The 15,014-nt window shown below is 42.4% G+C and overlaps 1 protein-coding gene across 1 annotated transcript in view; it reads right to left on the bottom strand.

The window, feature by feature from the left end:
* The window catches only part of podn (podocan), a 65,445-nt gene extending 56,513 nt beyond the window's left edge, over positions 1-8,932 (bottom strand). Inside the window, exons 1-3 of the mRNA XM_068036427.1 lie at positions 8,920-8,932; positions 7,400-7,659; positions 5,795-5,888 (exon numbers count right to left, since the gene is read on the bottom strand). Coding sequence (XP_067892528.1) covers positions 5,795-5,888; positions 7,400-7,651 — 346 coding nt within the window. The 5' untranslated portion in view covers positions 7,652-7,659; positions 8,920-8,932. The remainder of the gene's footprint in view (positions 1-5,794; positions 5,889-7,399; positions 7,660-8,919) is intronic.
* Positions 8,933-15,014: the final 6,082 nt, after the last annotated feature.

Here is a 15,014-nt window from a genome sequence, read left to right as displayed (position 1 = left end):
GTAAAATCAGGAAATGTTAATATCATTCCTCTTCTATCCAAATCATCCATATAAATTGAACAAAGTGGTTTGTTCCTATTCCTGCATTACAACAGTGACGACACTTCAAAAAAAGTACTTCAGTGGCTGTGAAACGTTTTGAGACATCTGATGGTCACGAAAGGTGCTATATAAATGCAACTCTCACCTTTTTTCTTTATATACCACTTTATTAAGCACCTTCTGATAATCCATATGTACTTTCATTACATTCCCTTTATCTATACATTCTATGATTTCCTCAAAACATCAATTAAATTCATAGCGCTTTTCCTGATTCGCCGATGTCTTCCTAAGTGCTTGCTAATTTAATCCCATGTTATGAACTATAAAAGTCTGCTTGCAACTGTTAAGACCAGGTGAGAAAGAGGTCTAGACTTCCCTTTCAGCCTTCACCTGATCTTACTGTAACAGGGTTTAATCTTAAACACACTGTGTTTTTAGCTTCCCCTTGGTGAATCGTTGTTCGCCGCTTTCCAATTATAAGGCAAAGAAACCAGCACACACACACGCACACACGCACACACGCACACGCACACACACGCACACACGCACACACGCGCACACACGCACACACGCACACGCACACACACACACACGCACACACGCACACACGCACACACACGCACACACGCACACACACACAGGTTTTCTCAGGTTTCAAGAAGAAAGATTGAAATTTTATTAAACAAACTCTAATTCGGTTAACGCCTATGGATACACGATGCACCCACGCAAGCATGCATACGCGATACAGACTTGCAGATAGGGACAGAAAGAGCAGAAGAAAAAATAAAGTGGAAAGGTTTGAGGCAATATCTGAAGAGTTGTTGTTACAGTTCTTCGAGCTCACTGTAGTGTCCTTGATTGTAAGGAGATCTTGCTTTTCGTTGGGGTCCAGTATTGTTCTTAAACCTTGTTTACTGTAGGAGACTTTTCTCTCTTGGGGTTCATGTGTCTTCAGTGGATTCAGTTCCGTGAGAAAGAGATGGGAGCAGGCAGGCGAGGCTGTAGCGATCCAGCCAGGAGAGGTCTTTTCAATCCAGGAGCAAAAAGCTTTCTGCAGACTCTCAGTTCAAAACTCTGTACAATTCAGAAAAAAACCCAGACTGCGAAACAGGTTAGTCATGTGACTAACAGGTTTGACCAAGTCTGTTTGTGGATTGTATTGGAGCAGGGGATAGCTCTATTGTTCCCATACTGTCTGTTAATATGCAAAAATGTCTTTCCAGCCAGGGGCCTGGCAGTCCCTTGTCACAGGCCTTCTCTTCTTCCCAGCAGCAACTTGAAATTTAACATCCATGTGTCGAAATTAATGTGCCTCAGTCTTGGCAAGTGGGGGCCTGCATGACAGCAACCAAGTAAAAGTAATTGGCCTATAATTTTATGACTTATCCTTTTCTCCTTTCTTTAGCAGGGGTACAGCATTTGCCATTCTCCAGTTCTTTGATAAAATTTCCCTTTCCAAAGTTTTCTTTGGACAATTTGGGTAAGTGCCTCCACTTTCTCCTCCCCAAGCTCCTTCAGTACTTTGAGATGCATACCACCTCGGCCATGACTTTTCTAATTTTAATACAAAGTCCTTTCTATCTCCAGTAGTGGCTCTTCCCCATCCTCTGCTGGTGCTCCTGCAGTCCAGCTTTCACCTTCCTCTGGTAAAAGCTGATGCAAAATGCTTATTGAGCATCTCTGCCGTTTCCTTGATGTCAAGTCTGCATGTGGACCCAAACCTTCTTCATTATCCTTTTACTTACTTGTGCTTATGCAAACTATTGCTTCTTATGTAGCCCCACATTTTCCCTAATGTCCCTTATTGCTTCCTTTTGAATATCTTTTATATTTTTCATAGTTTTCTTCTATATTATCCCCTTATTTTTTTAACAGATGCCTCTTTTTAAAATCTAATTTTTGCTCTTTGTAGGATTATTTCTGCAAATGTCTGGTGATTTAATGTTGTGATTGCAAAGGAAATGTTTTCAGGAATCCTACACTTCAATAACATGTATTCTCACAATTTCACTAACAGTTCATTAATTTTTTGCAAAATAATAAATCCTTTAAAAAACTATTAATTACTAAATCCAAGTTGATTAATAAATACAAAATATTGAGTTTATATGTTTTCCTGCCTGTAATAAGCTGCAAAAATACAAGGATCCTTAAATTATGCTGTGGAATTTTTAAAAATGGGTATTGCCTCCACTAAATAGCGGAAAGAAGGATTTAGGATGAATATATTAAGTGTTTATGTACTAGCAAGTCACAGTGTAATATCAGGACCATTTTTTAAAATAAATTTGGGGAATATCTAAGGACTATAGTACAGTGCACCACCAAAGTTGAAAAGAGTAGAATAGATTAAAAAAAATCAAAAGGTAGCGATTAGGTGACACCACGTTTGGGTCCTAAGAGATTTATAACGATAAAGAGATATATAACGTAAGAGAAATAACAAAGGAAAAGATCTTTCAACCTTATCAGGTTTCTGGAACAACCTTGCACAACTTATCAGTATCTGTGGAAAGTATTGTGGAAAAAAACTGCTTCAGGTGATCGAGGAAGATCTTCCATGCACCAAGATCGACCAACACAACAATGTAAGAGGGAGTATGATAGTTAAGTGTTATGTTACTGGATTAATGATCCAGAGGCCTGAAATAATAATCCAGAGAACTGGAGTTTAAATCCAACCAGGGTACATTGAGAATTTGAATTCAGTTTAAAATAAAAATCTGGGATGCCAAACTGCGTAAGCAGCATGCGATAGACAGAGCTAAGCGATCCCATAACCAACGGATCAGATCTAAGCTCTGCAGTCCTGCCACATCCAGCCGTGAATGGTGGTGGACAATTAAACAACTAACTGGAGGAGGTGGCTCCACAAATATCCCCATCCTCAATGATGGGTGAGCCCAGCACATCAGTGCGAAAGATAAGGCAGAAGCATTTGCAACAATCTTCAGCCAGAAGTGCCGAGTTGATGATCCATCTCAGCCTCCACTTGAAGACCCCAGCATCACAGATGCCAGACTTCAGCCAATTCGATTCACTCCGCGTGATATCAAGAAAAGACTGATGGCACTGGATACTGCAAAGGCTATGGGCCCTGACAATACTCTGGCAATAGTACCGAATTCTTGTGCTCCAGAACTTGCCGCGCCCCTAGCCAAGCTGTTCCAGTACAGCTACAACACTGGCATCTACCCTGCAATGTGGAAAATTGCTCAGGTATGTCCTGTACACAAAAAGCAGGACAAGTCCAACCCGGCCAATTACCGCCCCATCAGTCTACTCTCAATCATCAATAAAGTGATGGAAGGTGTCATCAACAGTGCCATCAAGTGGCACTTGCTGAGCAATAACCTGCTCAGTGACGCTTAGTTTGGGTTCCGCCAAGGCCACTCAGCTCCTGACCTCATTACAGCCTTGGTTCAAACATGGACAAAAGAGCTGAACTCAAGAGGTGAGGTGAGAGTGACATCAAGGCAGCATTTGACCGAGTATGGCTTCAAGGAGCCCTAGCAAAACTGAAGTCAATGGGAATCAGGGGAAAACTCTCCACTGGTTGGAGTCATACCTAGTGCAAAGGAAGATGGTTGTGGTTGTTGGAGGTCAATCATCTGAGCTCCAGGACATCACTGCAGGAGTTCCTTAGGGTAGTGTCCTCGGCCCAACTATCTTCAGCTGCTTCATCAATGACCTTCCTTCAATCATAAGGTCAGAAGTGGGGATGTTCGCTGATGATTGCACAATGTTCAGCACCATTCGTGACTCCTCAGATACTGAAGCAGTCAGTGTAGAAATGTGGCAAGACCTGGACAATATCCAGGCTTGGACTGATAAGTGGCAAATAACATTCACGCCACACAAGTGCCAGGCAATGAACATCCCCAACAAGAGAGAATCTAACCATCTCCCCTTGACATTCAACGGCATTACCATCGCTGAATCCCACACTATCAATATCCTAGGGGCTACCATTGAACAGAAACTGAACTGGAGTAGCCATATAAATAACATGGCTACAAGAGCAGGTCAGAAGCTAGGAATCCTGTGGCTAGTAAATCACCTCCTGACTCCCCAAAGCCTGTCCACCATCTACAAGGCACAAGTCAGGAGTGTGATGGAATACTCTCCACTTGCCTGGATGGGTGCAGCTCCAACAACACTCAAGAAGCTTGACACCATCCAGGACAAAGTAGCCCGCTTGATTGGCACCCCATCTACAAACATTCACTCCCTCCACCACCGACGCACAGTGGCAGCAGTGTGTACCTTCTACAAGTTGCACTGCAGCAATGCACCAAGGCTCCTTAGACAGCACCTTCCAAACCCGAGACCTCTACCAACTAGAAGGACAAGGGCAGCAAATGCATGGGAACACCACCACCTGCAAGTTCCCCTCCAAGTTACACACCATCCTGACTTGGAACTATATCGCCGTTTCTTCACTGTTGCTGGGTCAAAATCCTGGAACTCCCTTCCTAACAGCACTGTGGGTGTACCTACCTCACATGGACTGCAGTGGTTCAAGAAGGCAGCTCACCACCACCTTCTCAAGGGCAATTAGGGATGGGCAATAAATGCTGGCCTGGCCAGCGATGCCCACTTCCCATGAATGAATTTTTAAAAATGAATTAAAAAAAATTAATGTCCTTTAGGGAATGGAATCTGCTGTCCTTACCCTATATATAACTCCAATTCCCACACCAACATGATTGACAACTGAAGTGATCTAGAAAGGTGTTCAGTTGTACAAGGCAATAAATGTCAGCCTTTCCAGCAATGCCCAATTGCCAAATAAAAACAAAACATAATAATGGGCTTGTAAAGCACCAGTTCCACTGAGGTCCAGAAAGGTCTTATTCTGACTCTTGTCATCAGGAGGAGAAACTGACCAGATTCCAAGTCCTTACACAGAAGGAGAGGGTAACAAAATACCTGCCATCCTGATAGCTGCCACATACTCCCTAGCAGCTATATAGGAAGTGGCTTTGGGAGACTTGTATAAGCAGATTGCCTGCTTTCCTAACTGGAGCTCATCTTTAGTGTGTGAATATGGGATTGGGGAATTTAAAGGAAGGAAAATTTAAACAAAAACTGTAGTTTAAAAAGGAAATTTAGAGAAAATAGGTAATATGTTTTAAAAACTGAAAAATATAACAAACCCAATAACTTTAAAATACTACCTTTTGAAGGAGTGCTGCCTCCATGACAAAAGTATTGTCAAAATCTCTTTGATGTGGGAAAAGAAGTGAGCCAGCAAAAAAATATATAATTTTCATCAAAATAATTCAATTTACTTCATGGTTCCTTCACTTTGTAAACAAATGAATGTACAATTATGAAACAATTCTTTTTAAAGATACCAATGTCTCTTTAGAGCCAAACTTTTTGTTAACGAGACTGTAAACTCATCAATAATTAGCAAAAACTGGACATCTAGTTATGAACAATGTTCCTTCTAATTTTTTTTTGGAGTGAGCGGGCAACTTGTTTAAGTGATTGGCCCCTTTAAATTTTTTTTGCACAGCCAGGCACAACTTGTAATTTAAAGGGGCTGAGTTGTGTGCAGCCGCAGGGTGTCTCGGGTTGCCTGCGCAGCTTGAGGGAACATTGTTTTCATAAATGTATAAGTCATAACCAATTTTCAAATTATAGGATTAAATATGTATTGCCAGATGAATAATTGTCTGTACAAGGCCTGTGCTGCCCTGTGTTTTTTTGGAACCACAGAATTAAAGCTTTTCCTTACCTTTTGAAGTGAGCCGGTTGTTCTGTAAATTAAAAGTTTCCAGATTCTGAAGCCTTGATAACTCCTCCATAGGGATCACTTCTAAAGCATTGTTCTAAGTAACAAGAAATGACATGAGTTCTTTGAGTTGCTGCCAGCAGTTCTGAACCTACCTTCTATAGTTTTAAATAGAGATGATGATAAGTGAATTGGATGTGTGAAGTCTCAGCGTAGCTTCCAGTGGAGGGAAGTTTTCAGTGGAAAACAGTCCCATTTTAATAAGTAGATCAGAAAATCAAGGTTAAAATAAATAAAATGATGACAGTCCTACAGCATATTCTATACATTTAAATTCAATGGTTATTACGTTAATGGGCTACTTTCATAATGTACTTTTGCCAAGGCAAACTCTGTACAAATACTTGTCAACATTCCCCAGTGAGATTTTTCTGCATCTGATCATGGTACATTAAAGAATTGACTGAAGCATGTTTGAAATTCCAAAGGACACATTCTACAAGTTTCAAAACAGCTCACTTCTGTTGACCATCTTCCAGACAACTTACAGCATTTTTTGAGATACAGAGCATAGTGGATGTAACCATTGTGTGGAAGGGCTCTGATAATTGGAGTAAAGTAGCACCTAGCAATTTTCATGCTTAGTTAACAATTAGCTTTCTTGTGTCACTTTTGGTCTTCCCAAACATATCACAAACTTTATTCAATACAATTACACTGATGAAAGAGTTTTTTGGGAATGCCATCATTTTGGAATTCATTCGGATTTATGTCACAAATATAGTTTGTGGTTTATTTATAGTTGTTTATTTTTCATAAGCAAATGATTTATGACATCCCATGACCTAAGTCACTTACAATGCCAATTACAATTGTCATTTTGAATTTATTAGTTCTGCAAATTGTCATTTTCAAAATGCATAAAAGAGTTATCAAAAAGCCTTCTCAATAATGAAATAATTTAGGAGTTATAAAGTTATTTTGGTGCAAAGCTATTTTGGCATGAAATCGAGTGTCATACTTTAAGAATTTGAATACAATGATAACTTCTATTTATACAGCACCTTTAATGAAGTAAAATGTTCCAAGGGAGAGGGTGAGGTGGTAAATGAACTGCCCAGTGTGGAATTGATCCACACAAACAGGAAGATGCTGTTTGATCGCTGGTCTTCGCTAATCTCAGGTAGGGTGGAGGTACGGGCACTGTGGCAGGCTTCAGTATGCCTTGTCTAGGTAGGAGAAACGTCACCCTACCTCGCTATTCTAACCAGTATCTAGTGACCCTATACCTACCAGGCTCAGCTATATTGTCAGATAGCCTGTTGATGCTAATTGCTAAAATTCTCACAAGACCACTTAGATTAAATACCAGAGAAGGTTTAGCCTGAATCAGTATAAAGAATACCAGGACAGGTCAGCAGCAGAACAGGGAAATCTTGGGGTAAGGGAAGAAGCAATAGTTACAGACAGCACTTTATCAAATACAACTGAAGGCAAACATTTACTGCAGCTCTTACTAATCAAAGGGAAGAACAGAGAAAGCCTACAGTTAATTTTTGCAGAGTATCAGGCCAAAGATCATTCCTAGAGATTTATCTGATCCCTTACCTGCAAAGACAAGTGCAGTATTGACTTTGATAAGTTCCTGGGAAATTCCTTTAGATCCACCCCACCACAGTCTACTATTCCATCCAGGTTACAGCTGCAGTCAGGAGGACAATAAGGCACTTGCACTTCTGGAGTAGTTGTCCCTCCTGTGTGATTCTCTACTGAGTTAGGGAAATCATTTTCCTCACACATTGCACTGCAACTGAAGCTTAGGAGGCATAGCAACAATGGGTGTCCACTGCTCCAATTCATTTTACCACCTGAAACAACATAATTCAGTTCATTTTCAACACATAGATGTTAGGGTGGAATGTTTCATCCTTCCTGATATAAGATTTCAATTTAATTAAGTTCTATTATTTAAATATTACTATTTTCAAAAGAAACATTATTGTTTTGATTTCTCAAGAATGCAAAAAAAAAATTGGCCTGGGGTACAATTTAACTTATTAAATATATATAGTCTGTAATGTTTTCAAACTTACAATCCATAAAATATTCCTGAAGCAGCCCATGTCCAGATGCAGCAAGACCTGGACAACATCCAGGCTTGGGCTGATAAGTGGCAAGCAACATTCACACCACACGAGTGCTAGGCAATGACCATCTCCAGCAAGAGAGAATCTAACCATCTCCTCTTGATTTGAATCCCCCACTATCAACATCCTGGGGTTAACCATTGACCAGAAACTGAACTGGACCAACAACATAAATACTGTGGCTACAAGAGCAGGTCAGAGGCCAGGAATTCTGTGGTGAGTAACTCACTTCCTGTCTCCCAGTGACTGTCCACCATCTACAAGACACGGTCAGGGGTGTGATGGAATACTCTCCACTTGCCTGGATGGATGCAGCTCCAACAACACTCAAGAAGTTCGTCACCATCCAGGACAAAGCAGCCCGCTTGATTGGCACCCATCCACCACCTTCAACATTCACTCCCTCCACCACCAACGCACAGTGGCAGCAGTGTGTACTGTATACATGATAGATTGCAGCTACTCACCAAGTTTCCTTCAACAGCACCTTCCAAACCCACGACCTCTACCACCTAGAAGCACAAGGGCAGCAAATGCATGGGAACACCACCACCTGCAAGGTCCTCCCCCCCCCCCAAGCCACACACATCCTGACTTGTAACTATATCTCCATTCCTTCACTGTCGCTGGATCAAAATCCTGGAACTTCCTTCCTAACAGCACTGTGGGTGTACCTACACCGCAAGGTCTGCAGCGGTTCAAGAAGGCAGCTCACCACCACCTTCTCAAGGGCAATAAATGCTGGCCTAGCCAGCAAATGAATAAAAAAAGTTCCATTATTCATCATGATATGCACATTAAGATATAAATCACATGAATATATTCAATCAGTTTCCTGTTTCACATTTGAACAGTTGACAGTGAGAGTTAAATATTTTGATCTAATTGATTATTTGATTAAACTTTACATTTTCACATTAAACTGAAAATTACTAATATTACTAATATGATTATTTCAGGAAGATAACAGAGTTCACCTACCTTCATTAACTCTTAACAATTAATTCAGTGTTAAGCTTCACACTGAGAACAAGTGGTTTTCATGTCTCCAAAGTGCCCTGGCTTCGGAAAGGTTTTTCAGAGGAAAAGATAGATCCTTTCCAGATGTGAAACAAAATATGGAGACACACTATGCATTGATTTCTAAACAGAACTTCTACCTTTCTTCAGAAATGTAAAAAAGAAATGCTTCGGCCGACTGCAGAGCTATCATATAGAAAAACATAATTCTGCAAAGACATTTATAAGGAAATCTCTGGAAACCCAAAGTATACTATCAAACAGACTCCTTTTATATCTAACCACACATTTTCTGTTTGGCTAAGAGCCATAATAACACAGAGAAACATGTCGAACTCAGTAATAACTCAGCACTTAAAGTGAAAGCAGGAAAATGCCACGTATTAAATTTAACACAAACGACTAAATTCCATTTCAATGAAATTTTGAAAGTTCTTTACCTTGTCTGGTGTCATTAATTAAAACCAGAGTTTCTGTACCATCTACCATGCACTGAGATAATCACTAACAGGACTGAAATAATGGCATTCTATTTGAAGATGTAGCTGTTTGATTTAGACCAGTCTGGGGTAACCAAAGTCTTATTTTGTAAAATAACAGTTTACGAACATATACAGCTTAATTGCAACTGGAATTGATGAATATCCCTCTTTTGCAACAATCAGGTTTCTGATGATCCCACCTTGAACCTATCCTGCAGCAAACTACACCCATCTAAATACCTCGTAAGTAGGAAAAATAAAAGCCACTACCTGTACACATGTAGCTGCAACTTTATTCTCGCTGTATTAATTTACTTTTATAATAAGAACTCATTACATTTCTAGGTGCAGTAACAATCATTGTCTTTTGTAGATGTTAGTTGTCAGTATAATTACTTTTTACTTACTGCATTAGCAAATACACCACTAATATAAAATTGTTTACACCATTCACATATCTTCAATAGTCAGAAGGAAATGCAACTTTAAAGCAAATATGTATTTTAATCTGAATTCCTATTAACTCAGTATTGTAGGGTTGACTGAATTTTCTGACTAACAAGTTTAAAAACTTACATTTCCAGTTAATTACTAATAAACCACCGGGAGAGGATTCATATAAATAAATGATTTGAACAAGTTTCTGTCCTAATGTCATGCAGACAGATACGCACCTGAGTCTGTTCAAAATCAACCCATACAGAGCCAATTCAACTGCACAGAGGCAAACAATCCCCCCAAGTGTAATCTGAAGATATTGCTCTGTCTTTTCTTCCTGCTGGGTGTTACTCTGGCTCGAGGTTTCAGTAATGAGGTAGCGTCAGAATCTTTTACTTCTGTTTAGGTTGGACTGTCAATCAAATCTGAGTCTTGCATCTACCATTGATGAGGTACTTACCTCGGCAAAGTTCTCTAAAGGAATAAGCCTTCACAACAGTGTCTGATTCAAATGTTCATGGTATGACTATGATTTATAGGAATGTGTTGCTTTGCTCTTTTGGGACAAAAGATGCATGTTTGAGACCACACAAAGTAATCTACCATATTTCCTCAATTAGAATCAAATGGTTTTTCTTTTAAATGCTGATATATTCTGGCTAGACCTGAAAGCATGCTTTTTGCTCATAGGAGTTATTATTTGCGAATTAGTGTCATAAAAAAGTTAGCTGTTAGTTAGAAATGCTTTTAAAGAACCTACATTCAGCTGTGATATGTTTTGCCTCAGTCTATCAAGTTAGCTTTTGCCTACCGAAAACCTGCAGTAATTTTCATGCTTCTATGTTCAATGTACTCTGTGGGGTACTGTGGTCATCACTTTCTAAATTGGGTACCATTACCAGCACCAAGCTCTCTCCGGTTAGGCAGACTGCAGTTAGGTGCAAGGTAATACTCTTTTTACTCAGTCTGAACAATGTGCCTCAGCACCAATTGCAGAAGAGCAGCCAGTTTTTTTACAATATATATTTATTCTGGAGATTTGGAATTCTGATAAAGGGTCACTGACCTGAAACGTTAACGCTGCTTCTCTCTCCATAGATGCTGCCAGACTTGCTGAGTATTTCCAGCATTTCTTTTTTTATTTCAGATTTCCAGCATCTGCAGTATTTTGCTTTTTTATAAGGAATGGTAGTATATTTCCAAGTCAGGGTGGTGTGAGAATTGGAGGGGAACTTGAAAGTGGTGTTGTTCCTATGATACTGTTGCTTTTAACCTTGGAAGGTGCCACTGAAGTACATTTGGTGTCTTGGTGCTGTGCATCTTGTAGATAGTACAATGAATTGAACTACTATTGAATTCACTGGTGGGGGACATGATCAAGTGTGCTGCCCTGTCCTGGACAGTGTTGAGCATCTCGAGTGTTGTTGCAGCTACACCCACCCAGCTGCTGTAGTGAGCATTCCATCGCACCCTGATTTGAGCCTTGTAGATAGCGGAGAGCCATTGAGGGCTCAGGAGTGGAGTCAGTTCTTGCACAATACTCAGCTCTGTCCTGCTGGTGACCACCTCCCCCCAACCTTCTACCCTTCACTCTTCCCAGAGATATTGGTGGGAGACTTGGTAATGATGATACTGCATAAAGATCAAGGGTAAAGGGTTGGAGATGGTCATTGATTGGCATTTATGTGGTTCAAATGTTTCCTACTATTGCTCAGCACAAACCAGCTGCTATTTTGGTACTGTTGGTGGCTGACATTGGCTGCCACATAATTAAGTTTTGAATGGAGATGAACACTGAAGAATCATCAATTCACAACCCCACTCCAGACCTTGTTGATGAAGCAGCTTAAAATGGTCAATCATAGAATGATAATCAAAGAATGATACAGCACAGAAGGAGGCCATTCAGCCTGATGTGCCTGTGCTGCCTCTTTGATAGAGCTATCCAATTAGTTCCCAGCTCTTCCCCATAACCTTGTAATTTTTTTGCATTCAAGTATTTATCCATTTCCCTTTTGCTTCCATTGCCCTTTCAGGAGGACTTTTCAGATCACAACAACTTGCCATGTAAAAAAATGTTTTCTCCTTTCACCTCTGGTTCATTTGCTAATCACCTTAAATCTGTGTCCTCTGGTTATTGACTCTCCTGCCACTGGAAACAGTTTCTCCTTATGTATTCTATCAAACCTCTTCATGGTTTTGAACATCTAGGAAGATAGGACTTAGGAGCAGCAGTAGGTCATTTGGCCCTTCGAGCCTGCTCCGCCATTCGATAAGATCATGGCTGATCTGGTTGTCATCTCAACTCCACTTTCCTGTCTGCCCCCCATAACCCTTGAAATCCTTGTCTATCAAAAAGCTATCTAACTCAACCTTGAATAAATTCAATGACCCAGCCTCCACTGCTTTCTGGGGTAGAGAATTCCACAGACTAACAACCCTTTGAGAAAACAAATTTCCTCATCTCCATCTTAAATAGGAGACCTCTTATTCTTAAACTGTGTCCCCTTGTTCCAGTCTTCCCCACAAGAGGAAACATCCTCCTGCTATCCACTCTATCAAGTCCCCTCAGGATCTTACATGTTTCAATAAGATTACCTTTCATTCTTCTGAACTCCAATCGGTATAGGCCCAACCTGTTCAACCTTTCTTCATAAGATAAGCCGTTCATCCCTGAAATTAGTCGAGTGAATGAACTGTTTCTAATACAAATAAGGAGATCAAAACTGTACACAGTACACCAGATGTGGTCTTATCAAGGTCCTATACAATTGCAATAAAAGCTCTATCAAATCTCCTCCTAAGGTCAGATTTAATGATGAAGCTGCCAGTCCCACCATTGGGACTTGCAGTGGGCGTGGCTTACATCGGGCCACGAGCGGCTGGCTGCATGCAATCCAGTGGTAGCCGGCCAATTAAGGTGAATGAGGTTCAGGGTTGACCAATTGTGTGGACAGTGGTGGGGGGGGGGGGGGGCAGAGGTGGAAACGCCAGCATTAACTGATGCCTCAGCAGGCGCTGGCACCATTTTTAAAGGGCTACCATACCTGCACTCAATGTTGCTGTCTGTATCAATACAAGTTGCAGAGTGCGAAAAGGCTGCAGAGTAATGGCAGACAGTAATCCCCGGGTGGTCCCATGGTTTAATGACACTTCCCTGCAGGTGCTCTTACAGACTGCCAGCGAAAGCTAAGAGATTCTCTTCCCTATGAACGAGAGGAGGAGAGCTGGGAGCCTAACCAAGCAAGCCTGACTGCAGATTCCGGAGGAGGTCAGCAGCCGTGGGGTCACACAAGGACAGGGATACAGTGCCGCAAGTGCCTCAATGACCTCATCTCGGCAGCAAAACTGAGTACCTCTTAAAGCCTTCAGCTCTTGGGGATTATATATGTCAGAGGAGGACAGTGTGTTGGGTGGAGAGGGAGTGCCCACCCAGACGTGGGCAAATGGTCAGGGAATGCAAACTGCTCGAAGCATGGTGAAATGGCAGAGAAAGGACGCTGTTTGTCATTGCAGACCCTCACAAGGTCCCTGGAAAGGGCCTGGATGCAGGAAACATCTGTGTGCCTCCCATCTGTAACTGATGGATAAGCACCAGTATATGTCTTGGGATTGTTCCCACTAGGAGACCAACAGCATTCATCCTTGTGTCTGCAGGAGAAGTTTGCACACAATCGCAGAGAGCAGGCCAATTCCCCATGTCTTGAGCCCGATGGAGAAGGCGGCCATGGAGCTAGCGTGGCTGCAAGATGGAAGAAGCGTTGCGGACGGAGGGGCAGAGGCACCTTCCCAAGTCAGCGAGTAAGGCTGCCATGGGGCACAAAGGTGGCATCTGTAGCAATGCTGCTCATCAGGCATCCAGTGCCTTCAAGGATCTCCAATGTCGAAGTGTCTGCTATGTCGGGAGGGGAAGCCCTTGACCCTTTAACGTCCCTCTTCTCTCGTGCAGGTGATGCAGAACTTATTTGAAGAGCCTCTGAGACAGTGGGAGAGCCTACTACCTCTAAGGGGGAGGACGGAGCCTCAGAGGATCCAGTGGCATCTCATACCCCTGTACCCTCCACCAGTGCAGATACTCTCACGTCAGTGGTATGAGTTCACAGTTAGAACCAGGCACACAACCTGATGAGTACATCACATGTCCGCCAGAACGGCTGACGGAGGCTGTGACAGCCAGGCCTCTGACAGTCGGAAGAACGTGGAAGGCCAGGCCCACGCTGAGCCCCAGGCTCATGATATGCCTCTGGTTTTGGCAGCTTCACAGGAAATACTGCAGCGAGAGGTCAGGCGACATCTGGCAGAGCTGTCAGAGGCTATGCGTGCCCAAGCAAGGATGATGGAGGAGTCCATCCAGGCCTTGAGTGCTGCATTGTCTCTGACTGGTGCACGAGTGGCTTCCTCCTTTGAGAGACTGTCGGCTGTCCTTCAGAGCCACATCCAGCAGAACACTTAGTGTCTGCAGGACATTCGTGCAGACCTGCATACCCTCGTCTTAACCATGAGCTCAAGGCAGCAGTGGCAAGGCAAGAGGCGGACAGGGAACCTGGAGTTACCACCAGGTCCTGTACCCTCTCAGGTCAGCAGGGAGGCACAAGTTTGCCTTGCAAGCGAGAAGGAGCGGCACAACTGATCAATGAGCAATCATTTCCTGAAGGTAAAGTAGCGTCAACAGGACTGCATAGAGGCAAATCTTTATTGGTCAACATGGAACTGGCAGTAAGGATCAAAGGAAACTTTAATGTATAAGGGCAACCCGTGCCTCTCTTGCACATCCCTGGGGTCCTTCATCTGGCGATACTTGGCCGGCTTCCTCCTCTACATCCTTACCATCTCTAGAGGCACACGCTCCTCACTATCCTCAATGTCTCCCCACTCTGTAGCTTCAGATTGTGCAGTGCACAGCAGACCACCGTGCTATGCAAGACCCGCACGAGGCATACTTGAAGGGCTCCACCCGACTGATCTAGGCACCCAAATTGCACCTTCAGCAGGCAAATGGCCAATATTCCCTCCCCTTCCCCAGATGCATTAGTGACAGTTGGCACAGAGTTCTTTTCCCGGCCGGCTGTGCGATGCCTGCTGTGATTAAATTGGGTAAGTGGGATTTGATGCCTGTTTCATGGGGCGATAGGTCAA

This window comes from Heterodontus francisci, chromosome 8 (genome assembly GCF_036365525.1).
Source record: "Heterodontus francisci isolate sHetFra1 chromosome 8, sHetFra1.hap1, whole genome shotgun sequence".
Taxonomy (NCBI): domain Eukaryota; kingdom Metazoa; phylum Chordata; class Chondrichthyes; order Heterodontiformes; family Heterodontidae; genus Heterodontus; species Heterodontus francisci.
Note: the sequence above shows the minus strand (reverse complement) of the source record. Positions and strands in the feature narration are given on the sequence as shown.